The following is a 21,513-nucleotide window of genomic DNA, read 5'->3' on the forward strand; positions in this document are numbered from 1 at the left end:
CATTACATTCATTACAGATGTCAATTGTTGTTCAACATCATGGCTACGCTGTTGGCATCACCTTTTACAGTGGATTTCTGCTGTTGTGGGCCTTTAACCATCTGTCTGACTTTGTTGTTCCCACAGGAGAGAGACGTGACTATCGTGGATCCTCTGGGGAGCCTCAACAACCTCATGATGCTGACAAGTCAGAGAAGAGTCTCTCCAGATCAGAACTCCTCAAGAAACACCTGCAGAGACCCACAGGGAAGAGAACTCACTGCTGCTCTGACTGTGGGAAGAGATTCACCTCATCAGCAGGCATTAAAATTCATCAGAGAACACACACAGTAGAGAAACCTTATTGCTGTACTCAATGTGGGAAGAGTTTTGATACATCTAGCCATCTTATTGTACACCAAAGAACACACACAGTAGAGAAACCTTATTGCTGTACTCAATGTGGGAAGAGTTTTGATACATCTAGCCATCTTATTGTACACCAAAGAACACACACAGGAGAGAAAACTTATAGCTGTGATCAATGTGGGAAGAGTTTTACTCATTCAACCAGCCTGAAATTCCACCAGAGAACACACACAGGAGAGAAACCTTTTAGCTGTGATCAATGTGGGAAGAGTTTTACTCATCGAAGCAGCCTGATATCACACCAGAGAATACACACAGGAGAGAAACCGTATATCTGTGATGAGTGTGGGAAGAGTTTTACTTGCTTGCGCAATCTGACTCTTCACCAGAGAACACACACAGGAGAGAAACCCTATAGCTGTACTCGATGTGGGAAGTTTTTTTTTAAATCTAACCATCTGACGATACACCAAAGAAGACACACAGGAGAGAAACCCTATAGCTGTACTCAATGTGGGAAGAGTTTTGTTCAATCTGGCGAACTGAAGATACACCAGAGAAGACACACAGGAGAGAAATCTTATAGCTGTGATCAATGTGGGAAGAGTTTTGCTGCATCTAGCACTCTGACTCTACACCAGAGAACACACACAGGAGAGAAACCTTATAGCTGTGGTCAATGTGGGAAGAGTTTTGGTCAATCTGGCCATCTGACATCACACCAGAGAACACACACAGGAGAGAAATCTTATAGCTGTGATCAATGTTGGAAGAGTTTTACTACTTTTAGCCAGCTGACATCACACCAAAGAACACACACGGGAGAAAAACCTTATAGCTGTGGTCAATGTAACAAGAGATACTCCGATAAAAGACATCTGATCAAACATCAGAAAATACATAAAGGAGTTGTTTCATGATATCAATGAATTAATGTCACAATGTAGAATGTTTAACATTGTAGTAGGAGTATTTTAATGATGTCACAATGTAGAACCCTAAACGTTTGTCCCCTGTTCTATTGATTTCAGCATGATATGGATATTAGCCTCAGGGGGAAAATCCAGGCTCTGAAATGGAAGAGTTACTATTTATGAGATTTAACAAAAAGTGACTAACACAAAAAGAGCTGTGTTACACTTACCATGTTGGTGACCCACTTGAATCAAAATGCAACACTTCAACATGTAGCTAGCTGTTTTCTACAAATTGTCCTCTAACCAGTGATGTACACATTATTCCCAGATTCCGTGTGGTTTTTGAGCTGTTAGTTTTAACAGGACGTGCAACCTCATCTCCCTTCTCTCACACAATTGATTTCAACATGATATCGATGAGTTATGACAAATAAGTGTTGTGTTCCTTTGTTTAGCGACCCCTACATTTAAATGCATCACTCCAAAATGTAGCTGACTGTCTTCTGTAGGTTGTCCTCTAACCAGTGAGGTAAAATATATCTCCCATTTCCATGTGTTTTTTTTAGTTGTGTTAGTTTCAACATCACGTACAACCTGATTTCCCCCCTAATCGATATCAGTGATTTATTGCTAAACTGTTTCTGCATTTAGACTTTTGATTTGGACCCGTTTAAACTGTGACATTGGGGATATCTCACCTAGCAAAATGTCGTTGAAAATAAGACTATGCCCGACATACAATATAAGTTTGTTTATAACTTACTTGCAGCCTAAACACATAGTCACAGTACAATAATCAATTATATGAACAATCCTACATCACTCCAGTATTTATTTACAACATTCATGTGCTAATTGTCTTTATTCCACTACTGAAGAAGCATGACTCAAACATTAAGCCTGACAAAAGATAAATGTTATGCCTCACCATTAAGTGAATTATTGCTAATACATATTAACAAAGGGGTGTACATTTGGTTTTTATATTTCATGTTTAATATTCATGTAAGATTTAGTAATCATAATTATTTATGCAACCAACTGACAATTTTTGGTACAATTACATTGACATTGCTGCCCTGCTTTTAGAATATCAGGATTCATTCTGATGTGCCAACCCAAATGTACTAGAGCAGGACATTGGGGACTGGGCCCCGATCCAACAACATGCCTATCTAGTGAACCCTGAAAATAGAGAGAAGCTCCACAGTGAGGTGAAAAGTTACTACGGATATTAAGGAGCTAGTTCTAGAAGCTAGTGAGTTTTAGGAAGACGAGAGTTCTAGAATATAGTGAGTTTTAGGAAGATGAGAGTTCTAGAAGCTAGTGAGTTTTAGGATTCTATAGAAAGAAAAAGGAGAAACAAATAATCCTATTGTATATTATTATTTAGAAATACGTGTTTTTTTCTTGTTTTTAATTGTTGACAGCCAGTAGACACCATGTTTATATTGGTGAAGGTGAATCATTGTAGTTGATTATAATGTGAAATGGAAGTTGTTTTCTGTTGGTGGTGAGCAAACTTTTCCAACAAAAATATAGCATATATTTGTTGTCTTAAGGTGTTACAGGCTTTGGTTTTTCCATTTATGTTTTGAGGTTGGACTTTAGCACGTCTAGCTCGTTAGCGCGTCTAGCTCGTTAGCCCGTCTAGCTCGTTAGCCCGTCTAGCTCGTTAGCACGTCTAGCTCGTTAGCACGTCTAGCCCGTTAGCACGTCTAGCTCGTTAGCACGTAGGACGCACTGATTGGTGTCACCTCGTTAGTCAGTATGTGTTACACCTGTGCTGGCTTGTCCATCTCGTTAGTGGGAAGGTGTTTCACCTGAGCTGGTCCAGGTTCTATTTAAGAGTGTCTGGCCCAGTGCTCCAGTTGTCTTGATACATGTGGAGAGTCAACACCTTTAGTTGCTCCACCATTTTGGTTTACTTCCTGTCTTTAAGTTTGGTGTGGGGTTTTTTTTTTTTGCCTCTTCTTGGGCAGATTTAGTGGGTCTCATGGTGGGTGTCTTTTAGGTCCCAGTTGTTGTTACTAGTGAACTTTCAGTAAACACCCCCATAGTGTCTATCAGAACCCTCCTAAAACCCAACCTGTTTAGTTGTGGTTGTTGTCAGTGACTCTTTGTTAGTTGCCTCTTCTATTTGAGCAACATTTGAGATTTTTCTTGCTGGGGAACGTAACAACAAACAATGTAGTAAAACAAGCTGGTATTTTGGGTTGGATATTGCATCCAATTAATATTTTAATCAATGGCATTTCCTTAGAATGCTCATTAGTCTTTCAGTTGTTATTCTTCTGTTTTTTATCCTCATATGTTTGTGTACAAAATATTTTGGTTTATTTTCTTAGTTTTTTCCTGTGAAGCTATTGTGTTGCATCCTAAAATTGTATGTCTGACATGTGCTGTATAAATAAAGCTTGATTTGTTTTGAACATATTGCAAAACAAATTAACCCAATGACTCACCAATCAACAGACTCTTGGTCCATCTTAGTATGAAAAACAGTATCAATCCCACTTTTCCAGCCTGCTGAAGGCGTGGTGGAGTGGTAAACACCACCCCCGGCTCTACCAGGGGCTTGAGGTGGTCTCCCACAGCTCTGCTTATGTCATGTTCTGTGGCCTTGCCGTTCCATTTATTGACTGTCCCTGCAACACAGAAACACATTTAGTCATATTATAGAAAACACTCAAAGTAATGGATATGGAGCATCTATGGCCTCAGTTACACCTGGCATCTAAATGTGACTTCTGTCATCCAATCACTCCAAACTGCATTAGGTTCAGATCTACCAGGATGGGCCTTTGACATAGTCTGGATGCAGCCAGGCCACCAAATATGCATCAGCAATGTTAAGAGATGGGGTGAATGAGTGGGGAAAGGTACATTTGACACAAATGACCTTCATAATATCAAAGAACAAATGTTTGTGCCTGAGAGGAATTTAACTTTCATACAGCCAAAAGGGGTGAGAAATTACACCAATATCAGTGGACAATTTGCACTAATGTAAATAAACATGGATGATGGAACATATTCCCTTTTGCTGACGTGATGAACCACTAAGGGGACATAAATATTTACCATCTAAACCATGTGTGACCTCTCACCTCTCTGGCTGTAGAAGTGTTCTTCCTAACCAGTCCCTCAACAGCTCTCTGACTGAGCTCCACCCTCACTGGGTCTTCAGAGGAGAGGAAGGCTGAGGAGGGATGGAAGGATGAATGGATCAGTCAGTCAAAGTGTAGTCCTGCTGTCTATGCTGTCTGACAAAATCACTATTTTAGTAGTTCATTAAAGTAAATAAGGCTTTATGACTGCTGAATACCAACTATCAATCACTTAGATCATGTATTTTCAGGTAGAGATACATCCTTGGGACGTCCCTAGCCCATTGAAGTTGACATTTAAAATGGTTAAGGTAGGGGTTAAGGTTAGGGTTTAGGGTAGAGATGTCCCAAGGATCCCAGATAGCATTGACCATTGTGCATTCTTCTGTCTCTTTTACATAGCAGGTGATGAGTTCTGACTTCTGAACTTGAAAATATTAAATATCCTTATTATGTGAAATTGAATGAAACAATAATGTATGTTGATGCTAATATGTACAATATTCCATGATGTTTCTATCTTATAACAATACAGTAATATATTTAATATGATGTACAATATTCCATGATGTTTCTATATGATAACAATAGAGTAATATATTTAATATGATGTACAATATTCCGTTATGTTTCTATATGATAACAATAGCCTAATATATTTAATATGACATATACTATTTTTTAACAGTTTCACTAATTCATTTTAATTAACTTAATCATTATGATTCAACATCAGTTCACCGTCTCACCTCATACTGTATTGGAGCAGCAGCAGCTGACTGACCAGTTCAACATCAGTTCACCGTCTCACCTCATACTGTATTGGAGCAGCAGCAGCTGACTGCCCGGTTCAACATCAGTTCACCGTCTCACCTCATACTGTATTGGAGCAGCAGCAGGTGACTGCCCAGTTCAACATCAGTTCACCGTCTCACCTCATACTGTATTGGAGCAGCAGCAGCTGACTGCCCAGTTCAACATCAGTTCACCGTCTCACCTCATACTGTATTGGAGCAGCAGCAGCTGACTGCCCAGTTCAATATCAGTTCAACGTCTCACCTTATACTGTATTGGAGCAGCAGCAGCTGACTTGATCGTTGATACTAATCATCATGTTTGAATCTGAGAGTAAATAGAGCCGACTACACTCTAAAAATGAAGGGTTCAACTGGAGTTGTTCTCAGATCCCCTAAGAACCGTAGGGTTCTTGGTCAATGAAAAACAGCCCCAAAAGGTTCTTCAAAGAACTTGTTAGAAGGTGGGTTCATCGAGGAACCTCCGTTGTTGCTGGACTTCTTCCGGGAACTTCGCAATTACAACTGAAAACGATGGTGACAAGTTTGGATGCGACAACAGTTAAAAAGGTTAAGTTGTGTTGATGTTTGGCTCTGAATATGTCTCGAAATCATTTATTATAATAATATAACATACTAATAATGAATAACGAAGACAATGATGGTTTTCTGTGAATATCTTCCATAACGTTACTATAGTTAATGAACGTAAATATTAGAAAGCCGGGTTTGACCGTCGGCGTTGTATGAGCTACAGTACAGTACCGTTAGCTAGCTAGCTAACGTTATGTCCTAACTAGGCACAACTAGGTTTGGATTATTTCCTCAACTATATTCTTTCCCATATATTGTATAAAGCCAACAACAGCTCTTATTCCTTCCCTTTCTCTAATGTATTTTGTAATAAAATTAGCAAGTGTAGTAAGATCATTGCTTTACTTTACTAGGACTGGAGACCACAGCAGTGATTCTGCTCTTGCCCAACCTCTTCAATGAGGACCTGAGTGGCCTTTATGTCCGTGACAAGGTATGTCTATGCACCAATCATCTGTTTCTTCAATAACATAGGTGTTCATGCTTATATACAACTACAGCTGAACATTTGTTCTGTTCTTTGTTAAATGTATATTAATATTTTCTTACTTTTGTTGACACAGATTTCACCGCTCTTCACTCCTTTACTGCACATCGGTGGAAATCCATTTCACCATGAGAGTGAAATCCCGCTGGCCTTTGATGGGGAGAACATCCAGGCCCTAGAGGACGTCCCCATGGGACTTGGGGCTCTGCTAAGGCTGTATTTTTATTTTCCCTTCAATTTCCCAAAAATGTCAGAAGAACACTTATGTTGTTAAGTGACTGTGTTCTGGGGATCAGAGAAGTTGGGGTGAAGTTACCAGGGCCGGTCATAAAGATGGAGAACTTCCTAACATAACTAAGTGGATACAATATACACACTAAAGCTGAAACATCTGTATTTAGCATCAAGTCTACAATGTTGTTAGTTGACCTGTGATTCATTTTTAATGTTGTTTTTATTGTACATCATTATTTATAAATGTCATGAAAAGCATTATACTAAGTAAATGTATTATTTATTATGGTCTGACATGTCTGCAGAAATGTTGCAATTTGGTAATGTGTTTTGTTTGGTAAATTGTTTTGTAAATATTAATTCACATTTGTGGTGCCACTAAATAAACAATGAATTATTTAAATCAATATTGTCATGATTAAAATATGTTTTTATAATGGAGGGAGGGTGGAGGGTTCTTCAAAGAACTTAGAGGTTCCCACAAAATGTTCTTCAAATAACTTTAGGGGTTCCCCCACAGTTTCAATTTGAAGAACCCCTACAGGATACTCCAGGAACCTTTACTTTTTAGAGTGTATATTGATAAAAGTCACCTTGTCCGAGAGACATTTACATAGTTACCTTGGCTTTTTCTAACTTTATGGAAAAAAGTTTATTCAATAAATCGACCTTAAGGGCAGTTTTATTTCAAATGTAGTACCCGGATGGAGAAAGTCCAATAAGCGTTTTATAGTTTCATCCAACTGCCCAGACTTTGTAGACTGTTTAATAATGCTTAAACCTCATCTTTATCAAATGATCCATTAAAGATACCAACTCAAAACCTACATTCGTCTACATATGGGTTGTTTAAATTGTATCTAATTATATTCCCAGTATTACTTCATCAAATCTCTAGTAATCGATTGTACACACATACAATTCATCATATTTTCATATATTCACAGAATCCATATAAAACGTAAGAAATTCTCAGGTAGTCACGACAACCATTCCATTTGCTTTTTCAAGGACTCTCCACAGCTACGAAGCAGCTCTCCAAAAATACTCCCAGCAGAACAAAAAATAAACTTTTGTTTCCCGGACAATGACCATGGGATCCTCAACGGTTCTCTAACCTCCCAGAGACCACGGCAAAATCAAGCCTCCCAGGAACTATAGATCTTCCGCTGCTTTCTAAAATATCATCCCTCTTATTATCCACATTTCAATCATCTGATTAAGCATATTTCTATGTTACTATCCAGACAACAGATTAAGACTCATTTCCACAGTCACACAACTCTCATATCACAGTCGCACAACTCTCATATCACAGTCACACAACTCTCATATCACAGTGTCGTGGACGAATCAGAATTAGTTGGGTAACATAGATAATTAAGATGTTTTATTAATATAATATGCTTATTTGAGGTACTTGTCATTAGAAAGTGTCCATTGGACTCTGGTGTCTTTTCAGTTGCACGTCTACCTTAGCTGGGGCTCAGACACTTGGGGCCCAGAGAGGGGAGAGGTCAGACTTGTCGTCATGGGAATGTGTCTTTACCTATTTCTTAAACCATGTGAAGGGATGCGTGATTAATGGGGAACCAATTACTTGTCTCCACAATGTCTGTGAGCAAGTCACTCCCTCCTTTTCTTTATTGTGGGGAGGATTATGGCAGTAAATGGACCCTTGTATGTCCTCTCTTAGATCTCGCACTTATCCTGTGATAATATATGGCCTAGAGGCTCACTCCCCAGTGAGCCTGTCCAGGAGTGGGGTCAAGAGGGGGTTTGCTTGAGATGGGAGTATCTAGAGTTGACAATTGATATATGCCATTGGATGAAATGGTGTTTTTGTTCAATACCATAACAGGGAGGGACAGTTCTACGGGGACCAGATACTGGTCTATATAATGAACCCTGTTGACATAGCAGTTACTGTCTGATGTGTTTTATTGATATCTGTCATACAAAACTTAACCTTTGTGAACTGTTACTAAGTATCTGTGGTTTGTCAATGTACGTTGAAGGTGGTGTATCGTTGCTATAAAAGATCCCTGTAGCCATTCTGTAATCACCTTCCTGGTTCATTCGAGAGAGTATATTATTGAAGGTCAAGAACTTTTGCAAAAGTATCTTAAGTATTAAAGATGTAGTTTAACTCGGACTGGTGTGTTTGTAACTCCTCATTTGGTAATGCGGAAATTAGCCACCACAACAGTCACACAACTCTCATATCACAGTCACACAACTCTCATATCACAGTCACACAATGCTATTCCCAAACATACCTAATCAATTAGTTGTTTTTCAACAATATTTTAACCTGCAGGAATATTTTCACATTTCTATCTCATAGTTAGTTCCTAGGATAATGCAACTCATACATGTACATCTTTCAATACTTCTAAAATGGGGTACAGGTTTAAAATAATTACAGGTTTAAAACAGTACGGTGCACCTGTAATTATCTTATACTATATCATAAATGGTCTTAACTAGTAAACACAGATTCTAGTTTTCATCCAGTTCACAAAGATAGCTGACTCAGCCTCAGAGCCTCCTGTCTGGGCCCTGTTTACACCTCCACACAGGAATAGACACCCAGATTCTACTGACTGGGCCCTGTTTACACCTCCACACAGGAATACACACTCAGAGCCTACGAGGCTTTTCTAAAAACTCCACTTTGCGTGTTTCGCTCACCTCTTTCTTTTTTTTAAACTAGGTTTGAGATGTGGTATCCACTCAGCTCGCTGCCTCTCAGATCAAAGGTGGGTCCATTTGCTCCGTTTCCGACGTGCTGTCTCCCTGAGATCCCAAGTTTGAGGGATCCCTCGTGCACCATTTACCCAGGTCATCAGGAGCCAGGTAATTTACCCAGGTCGTCAGTCACCAAGTGAAGATTCACATCCCCATCGCCAAATGTGGTGGTTCATTTCTTTAACCTGTCTGGGAACGTGGGACGCTTGCGTCCCACCCTAGTCAACAGCCAGTGGAATCGCATTGCGCGAAATACAAATATATGCTATAACTTCAATTTCTCAAACATATGACTATTTTACACCATTTTATAGATACACCTCTCCTGAATCGAACCACATTTCAGAAAGGCTTTACAGCAAAAGCAAAACATTAGATTATGTTAGGAGAGTACCCTGCCAAAAAAAATCACACTGCCATTTTCAAAGCAACTAGCATGCATCACAAATACCCAAAACACAGCTAAATGCAGCACTAACCTTTGACAATCTTCATCAGATGACACTCCTAGAACATCATGTTACACAATACATGCATTTTTTGTTCGATAAAGTTCATATTTATATATAAAAACAGCATTTTACATCGGCGCGTGACGTTCAGAAAATATTTTCCCTCAAATGCTTCCGGTGAATGAGAGCTACAATTTACTAAATTACTATTCGAAAACATTGGTGAAATATAATATTGTCATTCAAAGAATTATAGATTAACATCTCGTGAATGCAACCGCATTGCCAGATTTAAAAATAATTTTACTGGGAAATCACACTTTGCAATAAATGACGTGGTATGCTCAGAAAAATAGGCTAGGCAATACATGTTAGCGCCATCTTGGAGACATCTAAAATCAAATATACTATTGTAAATATTCCCTTACCTTTGATTATCTTCATCAGAAGGCACTTCCAGTCATCCCAGGTCCACAACAAATGTAGTTTTGTTCGAAAAAGTTAATAATTTATATCCCAATAGTTCCTTCTTCTTAGCGCGTTCCGAAGGCTACTCATAATGTACTGAAGCGCGCGGGACTTGTCGTCATGAATGTGCAAAAAATATATATTTACGTTCGTTCAAACATGTCAAACGTTGTATAACATAAATCTTTAGGGCCTTTTTCAACCAGAGCTTCAATAATATTCAAGGCGGACGATTGCATTGTCTTACTAAACGTTTCGGAACAAAAGGGTTCCCATGGGCGCCCGCGTCACAGTAGTAATGGACCAACTTCCCAAGCCTCTCTTTGGGTCAGTTTCTACCATAGAAGACTCAAACCACTTTGTAAAGACTGTTGACATCTAGTGGAAGCCTTAGGAAGTGCAAAATGATTAATAAGTCCCTGTGTGTTTCAATGGCAAAGGCTTGAAAGTGATTCCACACATCAGATTTCCACTTCCTGTTCCACACCATTCAAACAGTTTTAGAAACTTTTGAGTGTTTTCTATCCAAATCTACTAATTATATGCATATTCTAGTTACTGTGCAGGAGTATTAACCAGATTAAATCGGGTACGTTTTTTATCCGGCCGTGCAAATACTGCCCCCTATCCCCAACAGGTTTTAATATCAATTGAGGAGACAAACTTATCACACAAGTCAGAGTTATTCTTAAACTAAATCTTTATTCACTTATATAGGAGCAGGTCAATACAACGTACACATATAAAGTGAATCAATTGAGTGCCCTACGATAATGATGGCTGGTGGACCCACGGGACAAAAGTACAAAGGTCTTTTACAGCCAAGATGCACCCCTTTCAACCTACATGACCAACAACAGATGTATAGAACGGGTCACAAGGTTAAGATTTGTATGAAATATACTTATTATTCTCAGCAGACAGCATCTGCTGTAAAAACAGTACTCTTTGTGTAGAGACCAGGGTCTGGCCCTGGGGTCATCTCTCCCTGGTACCATATAGAACAGAAACATTAACTCATGCTCTGGAATGCAGTCTCTTTAGGTTTTATCACCCAAAACACATTGTAAATCTCCTGTCAGTGTTGTTTTATACCAGAGGCCCATCCTCAGTAGAACACAGACACTATAGTTATAAGAACCCTCTATTCTGTTGCATAAAACAACCGTTTGATGCAATAAAAGAATTATAACATAATCTTGCAGTTTTGCTCTCAGTGTCCACTGGAAGTTGACTAGTAACAACAACTGGGACATAAAAGACACCCACCATGAGACCCACTAAATCTGCCCAAGAAAAGGCAAACAAAAGAAAAAACCCACACCAAACTTAACGACAGGTAGCAAACCAAAAAGGTGGAGCAACTAAAGGTGTTGACTCTCCACATGTATCAAGACAACTGGAGCACTGGGCCAGACACTCTTAAATAGAACCTGGACCAGCTCAGGTGAAACACCTTCCCACTAACGAGATGGACAAGCCAGCACAGGTGTAACACATACTGACTAACGAGGTGACACCATTCAGTGCGTCCTACGTGCTAACGAGCTAGACGTGCTAACGAGCTATACATGTTAACGAGCTATACATGCTAAAATCCAAACCTCAAAACATAAATGGAAAAACCAAAGACTAACACCTTAAGAGAATGCTTACCACCAACAGAAAACAACTTATATTTCATATTATAATCAACTACAATGCTTCACCTTCACCAATATAAACATGTTGTCTACTGGCTGTCAACAATTAAAAACAAGAAAAAAAATGTTTTTCCCCACTAGCTTCTAGAACTCTCGTCCCCTTGGAACAAAATTAATCTTCAGGAAGGAACGCAACACTTATTTGTCATCACTCATCGATATCATGTTGAAATCAATTGCGTGAGAGGAGGGCGATGAGGTTGAACGTCCTGTTAAAACTAACAGCTAAAAACCACACAGAATCTGGGAATAATGTGTACATCACTGGTTAGAGGACAACTTGTAGAAAACAGCTAGCTACATTTTGAAGTGTTGCATTTTGATTCAAGTGGGTCACCAACATGGTAAGTGTAACACAGCTCTTTTTGTGTTAGTTACTGTTTGTTAATTCACATAAATAGTAACTCTTTCATTTCAGAGCCTGGATTTTCCCCCTGAGGCTAATATCCATATCATGTTGAAATCAATAGAACAGGGGACAAACGTTTAGGGTTCTACATTGTGACATCATTAAAATACTCCAACTACAATGTTAAAACATTCTACATTGTGACATCATTAAAATACTCCTACTACAATGTTAAAACATTCTACATTGTGACATCATTAAAATACTCCTACTACAATGTTAAAACATTCTACATTGTGACATTAATTCATTGATATCATGAAACAACTCCATGTATTTTCTGATGTTTAGTCAGAGATCTTTTATCAGAGTATCTCTTCCCACATTGAGTACAGCTATAAGGATTCTGTCCTGTGTGTATTCTCTGATGTGATTTCAGGGTTTGTAGCCGAATAAAACTCTTCCCACATTGATCACAGCCATAAGGTTTCTCTCCAGTGTGTGTTCTCTGGTGCATAGTTAGATAGCTAGATGTAGTAAAACTCTTCCCACATTGATCACAGCCATAAGGTTTCTCTCCAGTGTGTATTCTCTGATGTAATTTCAGGGTTTGTAGCCGAATAAAACTCTTCCCACATTGATCACAGCCATAAGATTTCTCTCCTGTGTGTGTTCTCTGGTGTATAGTTAGATAGCTAGATGTAGTAAAACTCTTCCCACATTGATCACAGCCATAAGGTTTCTCTCCAGTGTGTGTTCTCTGGTGCATAGTTAGATAGCTAGATGTAGTAAAACTCTTCCCACATTGATCACAGCCATAAGGTTTCTCTCCAGTGTGTATTCTCTGATGTGATTTCAGGGTTGGTTGCCAAATAAAACTCTTCCCACATTGACTACAGCCAAAAGGTTTCTCTTCAGTGTGAATTCTTTGATGTATTTTAAGTTTTACTGAAGAGGTGAATCTTTTCCCACTGTCAGAGCAGCAGTTAGATTTCTTCCATGTGGGTCTCTGCAGGTGTTTCTTGAGGAGTTCTGATCTGGAGTGACTCTTCTCTGCCTCTTCAGCATCATGAGGTTGTTGAGGCTCCCCAGAGGATCCACAATAGTTAAGTATCTCTCCTGTGTGAATGACAAAGTCAGACAGATGGTTAAAGGCCCACAACAGCAGAAATCCATTGTTTATTTGAGGTAAAATGTGATGCCCAGAGCATACCCATGAAGTTGTACAACAATTGACATCTGTTAAATTATTTGACAATTAACCTGTTGCATCTAGACGTTCCGCTAGCGGAACGCCTCGCCAATATCCAATGGAAGGGCGTGGCGCGAAATACAAAAACCTCAAAAATGCAATAATTTCAATTTTTCAAACATACGACTATTTTACACCATTTTAAAGATAAGACTCTCGTTAATCTAACCACATTGTCCGATTTCAAAAAGGCTTTACAGCGAAAGCAAAACATTAGATTATGTTAGGAGAGTATATAGCCAAAAATAATCACACAGCCATTTTCCAAGCAAGCATATATGTCACAAAAACCCAAAACACAGCTAAATGAAGCACTAACCTTTGATGATCTTCATCAGATGACACTCCTAGGACATTATGTTATACAATACATGCATGTTTTGTTCAATCAAGTTCATATTTATATAAAAAAACAGCTTTTTACATTGGTGTGTGATGTTCTGAAAATGTATTCCCACCGAAAACTTCCGGTGAATGTGCACATCAATTTACTAAATTACTCATCATAAACGTTGACAAAATACATAACAATTATTTTAAGAATTATAGATACAGAACTCCTTTATGCAATCGCTATGTCAGATTTTAAAATAGCTTTTCGGCGAAAGCACATTTTGCAATATTTTGAGTACATAGCCCAGCTATCACGGCTAGCTAATTTGACACCAACCAAGTTCGGGGCACACTAAACTCAGAATTAGTATTCGAAAAATTGTATTACCTTTGCTGAGCTTCGTCAGAATGCACACCCAGGACTACTACTTCCACAAGAAATGTTGTTTTTGTTCCAAATAATCCATAGTTATGTCCAAATACCTCCGTTTTTTTGTGCGTTCAGGTCACTATCCAAAGGGTAACGCGCGAGCGCATATCGAGAAGAGAAAATTCAAAATGTTCTATTACCGTACTTAGAAGCATGTCAAACGCTGTTAAAAATCAATTTTTATGGTATTTTTCTCGTAAAATAGCGATAATATTCCAACCGAACAATAGTGTATTCATTCAAAGAGGAAAAGAAAAAACAGCGTAGTCTCGTGAATGCGCATATCCAATCTCTTCGTCAACGGGCAGACCACTGACAAACTGAGCTACTATACTCTGCCCAGAGACAGGAGATGCCTCAATCCGCTTTCTGAAGGCTTTAGAGAGCCAATGGAAGCCTTAGAAAGTGCTACGTAACCGCATAGATACTGTAGTTTCGATAGAGAACCAAAAGAAGAACTACAAATTCTCAGACAGGCCACTTCCTGCTTGGATACCTCTCAGGTTTTTGCCTGCCATATGAGTTCTGTTATACTCACAGACACCATTCAAACAGTTTTAGAAACTTCAGAGTGTTTTCTATCCAAATCTACTAATAATATGCATATTCTCGTTTCTGGGCAAGAGTAGTAACCAATTTAAATCGGAATAGTTTTTTCATCTGGCCGTGAAAATACTGCCCCCTATCCCAAAGAAGTTTTAAGACAGTCAACTTAGCAACAATCATATTTTGTCTTGTTTTTGCATTAGTAGTAACTAGAAATAAGTTATTAAAGTTGTTGAAATCCTAAGCAGTGTGCCAGACAACTATTGGTCTCCAATATAGGCCCTTTTCTGTGTTTGCTAAATTTGCAGCACGAGGGCAACGCGCACACAATCTAGTTGCAGAAAATCCTCCCTGCTAATGAGGAAACCACTAGTTATGGATGTAGTATATCTGGTAATGAGGAAACCACTAGTTATGGATGTAGTATATCTGGTAATGAGGAAACCACTAGTTATGGATGTAGTATATCTGGTAATGAGGAAACCGCTAGTTATGGATGTAGTATATCTGGTAATGAGGAAACCACTAGTTATGGATGTAGTATATCTGGTAATGAGGAAACCACTAGTTATGGATGTAGTACATCTGGTAATGAGGAAACCACTAGTTATGGATGTAGTATATCTGGTAATGAGGAAACCACTAGTTATGGATGTAGTATATCTGGTAATGAGGAAACCACTAGTTATGGATGTAGTATATCTGGTAATGAAGAAACCACTAGTTATGGATGTAGTATATATCTGGTAATGAGGAAACCACTAGTTATGGATGTAGTATATCTGGTAATGAGGAAACCACTAGTTATGGATGTAGTATATCTGCTAATGAGGAAACCACTAGTTATGGATGTAGTATATCTGGTAATGAGGAAACCGCTAGTTATGGATGTAGTATATCTGGTGATGAGGAAACCACTAGTTATGGATGTAGTATATCTGGTAATGAGGAAACCACCAGTTATGGATGTAGTATATCTGGTAATGAGGAAACCACTAGTTATGGATGTAGTATATCTGGTAATGAGGAAACCACTAGTTATGGATGTAGTATATCTGGTAATGAGGAAACCACTAGTTATGGATGTAGTATATCTGCTAATGAGGAAACCACTAGTTATGGATGTAGTATATCTGGTAATGAGGAAACCGCTAGTTATGGATGTAGTATATCTGGTGATGAGGAAACCACTAGTTATGGATGTAGTATATCTGGTAATGAGGAAACCACCAGTTATGGATGTAGTATATCTGGTAATGAGGAAACCACTAGTTATGGATGTAGTATATCTGCCTGGAGCAAAAATGTTGAGCAAAGATTTTAGTTTTTCACAATGTATTCTGAATATTACAGCTCACTATCACGAGTGCTACTGAAGGAAACTCACATTAAGCTCTGTGTTTATTCACTAATTCACCACCGTGGGGGAAAACTCAGGGGAGTTCTCATAGGCTGACAGTAAAAACAGCCTACATTCCGAGGTTGCTTATGAGTACATTTCACATTACTTTTGGATTATAATCGTAAGGCTCGTTTGAATGTCCTGGTTAATATGTTTGTGTTGTCATGACGTTGCCCTCTTTGGGTTTTCTATGCACCATCCCCCTACCTCCCCCTACCCAGGCTCTGTGAGAGCGGTCGTAAATTCCTAAAAGAATGTCCTACCTCATGGCCACAGTTTTGAGACAGAGTGTGTTTCATAGAAAGAACCCAGGAATTCTTCCACCTCACAGGACTGGAGAACCAAACGACATTTATGTTCTGGATAAGGTATAAAAGATCGGTGAAGAATCCAGCTACGAACTGGTCCGTTTGGTACAATTTTGTGAAACTCATGAGAAACAATACGGCCACATTACCATGGCGCTGTTTATATAATAGCCTCAGTTGTGAGACTTACATCTAATGGTTGTATAAAAATGAATGAATAAGGATAAAGCTATTTGGAATATGTTGGGATGATTATAAGATGTTAATGTGAGAGAATTGTATTTCTGTGTAAAGTTTCACCAAGTCATCGGCACACCCCCATGAACAGACGGGACCTGGCATCATGAGACAGCCTTTTTCCGAATATAACCCCCACCCAGGGTTTCTATCACCAGACCGAGCTTACCTCCATTACGAGTGGCTAAAGGTTGGAGACCATGCATTCCTCTGTCTGAACTTTAACCATACCACGTGGTTAAACTCTTAGACTATTGATACCGACAGAATAATAACAAGTCTTTGATATTAATTACTAGTCTGCAGCTAGGAATTCGGTATCATTGAATGCGAAGACCGACGAAACATCTGTCCTATAACGACATTAATGAATGTCACTTTGAAATATCCATTCTAACACAGAGAGAGAGAGAGAGAGAGAGAGAGAGAGAGAGAGAATGCGAGGACAACCTCTCCAACAGAACGAACTTTTCAACAAAGATCCCAAAGACACACTGAGCGTAAATATATATATTGATTGCAATTGTTCCCGAATGAGTGAGCGTTCATGTGCAAAGGATTAGCATTTCAATTGTTATAATTATCAACTCTTATCAACCTTTTGTCTAACCACCATGCTGGTTTAGCCCACAAGGGCACATTCCTTTATCATTTCTTTGTAACGATATCCATTTGTTATGCATTTCTGTGAATTACTTAGTAAATAAATGATTTTAAGACAATTGATGTATGTATGACTAATAGTGAAGACTGGGTTCGTGCAGATAACCAACAATTTACGACGTTTGGAATGAGACTGACGAGGTAAACAAATACATCATTAATCAGAAGACTAATAGATCAGATATTATAATATCTGAAAGTTATATTAGGAAAATTATAACTTTTTAATCTGAATATTTTCCTTGGTGCCCCGACCTCCTAGTTAATTACAGTTACACGATTAATCAGTTTAATCGCGTAATAATAATTACAGAGAGTTATTTGATAAACATGTCTTCAGTTTACCTCCTGTAGGACACATAATATCACCTAACAACAACATACAGTGGGGGAAAAAGTATTTGATCCCCTGCTGATTTTGTACGTTTGCCCACTGACAAAGAAATGATCAGTCTATCATTTTAATGGTGGTTTATTGAACAGTGAGAGACAGAATAACAACAAAAAAATCCAGCACTACGCCTGTCTACCAATCCATCTATACTATTAGTTCATGCTAGTAAACTGTAAACAAACTGGATCCTATCAGTTGAGCGTACTAGCACTACGCCTGTCTACCAATCCATCTCTACTATTAGTTCATGTTAGTAAACTGTAAACAAACTGGATCCTTTCAGTTGAGCGTACTAGCACTACGCCTGTCTACCAGAAGTTGATGCTGTTGCTATGCAACCTCGCTACCAATCTATTCCTAGTATTTACTGAATATCTGTCTACCAAGTTGTTAAGTTGTTTGTTCTCCCTTTGCACCACCTCCACCTTGCTATGAATAGTCTACAGTACCTTTCATCCCTTTGTACCACCTCCACCTTGCCATGAATAGAGTCTACAGCACCTTTCATCCCTTTGTACCACCTCCACCTTGCTATGAATAGAGTCTACAGTACCTTTCATCCCTTTGCACCACCTCCACCTTGCCATGAATAGAGTCTACAGTACCTTTCATCCCTTTGTACCACCTCCACCTTGCCATGAATAGTCTACAGCACCTTTCATCCCTTTGTACCACCTCCACCTTGCCATGAATAGAGTCTACAGCACCTTTCATCCCTTTGTACCACCTCCACCTTGCCATGAATAGTCTACAGCACCTTGCATCCCTTTGTACCACCTCCACCTTGCTATGAATAGAGTCTACAGCACCTTTCATCCCTTTGTACCACCTCCACCTTGCCATGAATATAGTCTACAGCACCTTTCATCCCTTTGTACCACCTCCACCTTTCCATGAATAGAGTCTAAAGCACCTTTCATCCCTTTGTACCACCTCCACCTTGCCATGAATAGAGTCTACAGCACCTTGCATCCCTTTGTACCACCTCCACCTTGCTATTAATAGAGTCTACAGTACCTTCCAGCTCCGTGTTCAACATCCATATCAGTAAACCTCTCCCCACTTGCCCTCTTACTAGGGGATGGTTTGGTTCCATCGCTGATACCTATTGGCCAACTTGGTTTTGTTTTGTTGATTGGGTTGGTTGTCCTTAACAACAATGATGCTGGAATCCTCTGAAACCAGCGACATGTTTCTTTGAGTTCGTAACCCCAATGGTGGAACAAGCTCCCTCACGACGCCAGGACAGCGGAGTCAATCACCACCTTCCGGAGACACCTGAAACCCCACCTCTTTAAGGAATACCTGGGATAGGATAAAGTAATCCTCCTACCCCCCCCCCCCGAAAGATTTAGATGCACTATTGTAAAGTGGTTGTTCCACTGGATATCTTAAGGTGAATGCACCAATTTGTAAGTCGCTATGGATAAGAGCGTCTGCTAAATGACTTAAATGTAATGTAAATGTAAATGTAAATGTAAGTATCTCTCGTCAATGAATCGTTCAAGCTCTTCAATGGATACTGAATCCTCCAGCGTGTTTACAGGGATAGTTAAACACTGCGCTCAGGTACACTCAGACGAGAGTGCTCTGAATTTGGAGTAGATAGCCAGAGTGAATTTATGAAAGCACCCGAATGTCCATTGAGAAAGCACGACTATACCATTTAGCTAAGAATGACGGGAATAATCAAGTCAATAAACGTTGGGTAGTTAGTTAGATAGAATATAGTTCATATACTGGCAAGTGTGACGTATAAGTAGCCAACTAACGTTAGGTAGCTAGATAACATACCGGTACATACTGCTGTAATAACATGCTAACAAATTGTCAGCCAGAATAACATGTAAGGTAACTTATTTGAAAAGTCATAACTTCATTACATTGCTCAACATTTTCTTAACATTTGTCAAAATTAGTTAAAGCAAAGAATTTGTATCGGCTCTAGTTGGACTGCATATTTTCACCAATTTTCTTAAAATCTGAAAAGCCACGCAGTTGCAGTTGTAAATGAGAACTTGTTCTCAACTGGCCTACCTGGTTTATGAAGAATTGCATTATGGGCCCTAAATGCACGGAAATAGTGGCCACTGCTCGTATACTTCGTATTATGGCGAATTTAGTACGACATCCAGGAACTTTTGGCTACTAACTACATCATACTATGACCAATAAGCACACTATATACTCAGTTAACATCACAAATAGTACGGTTAGTATGAGTATTCTAACACAGCTCAGGTCTCTGGGCTGCCATTTTGTTTCTGTATAAATCCTTGATTTAAAAAAAGCCACACAACAATCTGTCAATCTGCAGTTGAAACAATAACAACGCTGTAATTCCACCACTGTTTGGTAATAAGATGATGATGGAGAAATGTAACTACTCTCAAATTCATAGACAGACCTATGGATGCAAGGACTGACCATCCATGATATCAACATTATAGTTTTAACCATGTTGAGGCTATACAGTGTTGATTTACATTGTTTCTAAACATTGGAGTAAAAAAAGCTTATATTCTGATGGGGTACAACAGTTGAACTAAGCTCATGAAGCATGTGTTATATTCTTCAAGAGTCAATGGCTATAAATAAATAATTTAAAAGTCACAATATGGATGTAGCTATTGCATATTTCCCCTTTAACACCACACATCAGTTCAACAACTGCAGAGTTTGTACCTCTGTATCTAAGACAGTACTTACTAGTGTTAATCAGGGAACGGTTTCTCAAAACCATCTTATGGCTAAGTTCACCGTTAGAACCATTGGACGCCTTAAGATGTGTTTGGGAAACCGGGCCCAGATGTCCAGTTTCCTCCTCTTCTTCCTCCTCCTTTATCAATGTAACAGTCATCTCCCCCTCCTCCTCTTTCACTCCATAAACTGCATCCTCCTCTTCTTTTACTGTAACATCCTCCTCCTCTTTCACTCTGAACGCGTCTTTTTCTTCTTTCACAGTAACGGCCTCACCCTCTACTTCTTGTTTTACTGTAACATCCTCCTCCTCTTTCACTCTGAACGCGTCTTTTTCTTCTTTCACAGTAACGGCCTCACCCTCTACTTCTTGTTTTACTGTAACATCCTCCTCCTCTTTCACTCTGAACGCGTATTTTTCTTCTTTCACAGTAACGGCCTCACCCTCTACTTCTTGTTTTACTGTGATGTTCTCTTCTTTAGCAGGAGAGTAGCTCAGTAACCTCATGGTCGGAGATGTTAGCTAGCTAGGCTAATGCTAACTTAACCAGCCCGCTAGCTGACTAATAACAAAACCGTAAATATGAAATCAAAACGGATAACTAACTAGACGACAGTAGTGGGTTTTAAAACACAGTGGCTAATATACACTAAAGCGTCTAAAGAGCTTTATTGGTTCGGCTATTTTGTCTAGCAAGCTACCGAGGTGGCTGAATAACTGTTACTGCTGTTGAAAGAAGCGTTCCGTCCACTACATTATACGTCACACCAACAGCATCGCCTTAAATTCCCAGACCGCCATCTGCTGACTGGAGTGGGTAACGCAGTTGAGTAAAATGTTTATTTTATTTTCAGACAAGTTAAAGTGTAGGAAGCGTTAGTTTTCACTTTTTTTTCATGAGTTTTTACTCACCAGTGTAACAACACATTGTGGTTAAAGACTTAGTAACTTAGTTGTAGTCACGATCTGGTTCCCTATATGTACAAGCAGTTGTGTTATTGCGTTGTTAACTTATTTCCGGATATCTTCTAAACTACCCA

General features: G+C 39.1%; 1 protein-coding gene across 1 annotated transcript in view; it reads left to right on the forward strand.

Annotated features, from left to right (window-relative positions):
• Positions 1 to 329: 329 nt before the first annotated feature.
• Positions 330 to 21,513, forward strand: part of LOC115149688 (zinc finger protein 180-like) — a gene marked incomplete at both ends in the record, with an annotated part of 31,616 nt that continues 10,432 nt past the window's right edge. Inside the window, 2 exons of the mRNA XM_029692610.1 lie at positions 330 to 875; positions 16,983 to 16,993. Coding sequence (XP_029548470.1) covers positions 330 to 875; positions 16,983 to 16,993 — 557 coding nt within the window. The remainder of the gene's footprint in view (positions 876 to 16,982; positions 16,994 to 21,513) is intronic.

The sequence above is a fragment of the Salmo trutta genome, chromosome 15, assembly GCF_901001165.1.
Source record: "Salmo trutta chromosome 15, fSalTru1.1, whole genome shotgun sequence".
In the NCBI taxonomy this organism is placed as follows: Eukaryota; Metazoa; Chordata; class Actinopteri; order Salmoniformes; family Salmonidae; genus Salmo; species Salmo trutta.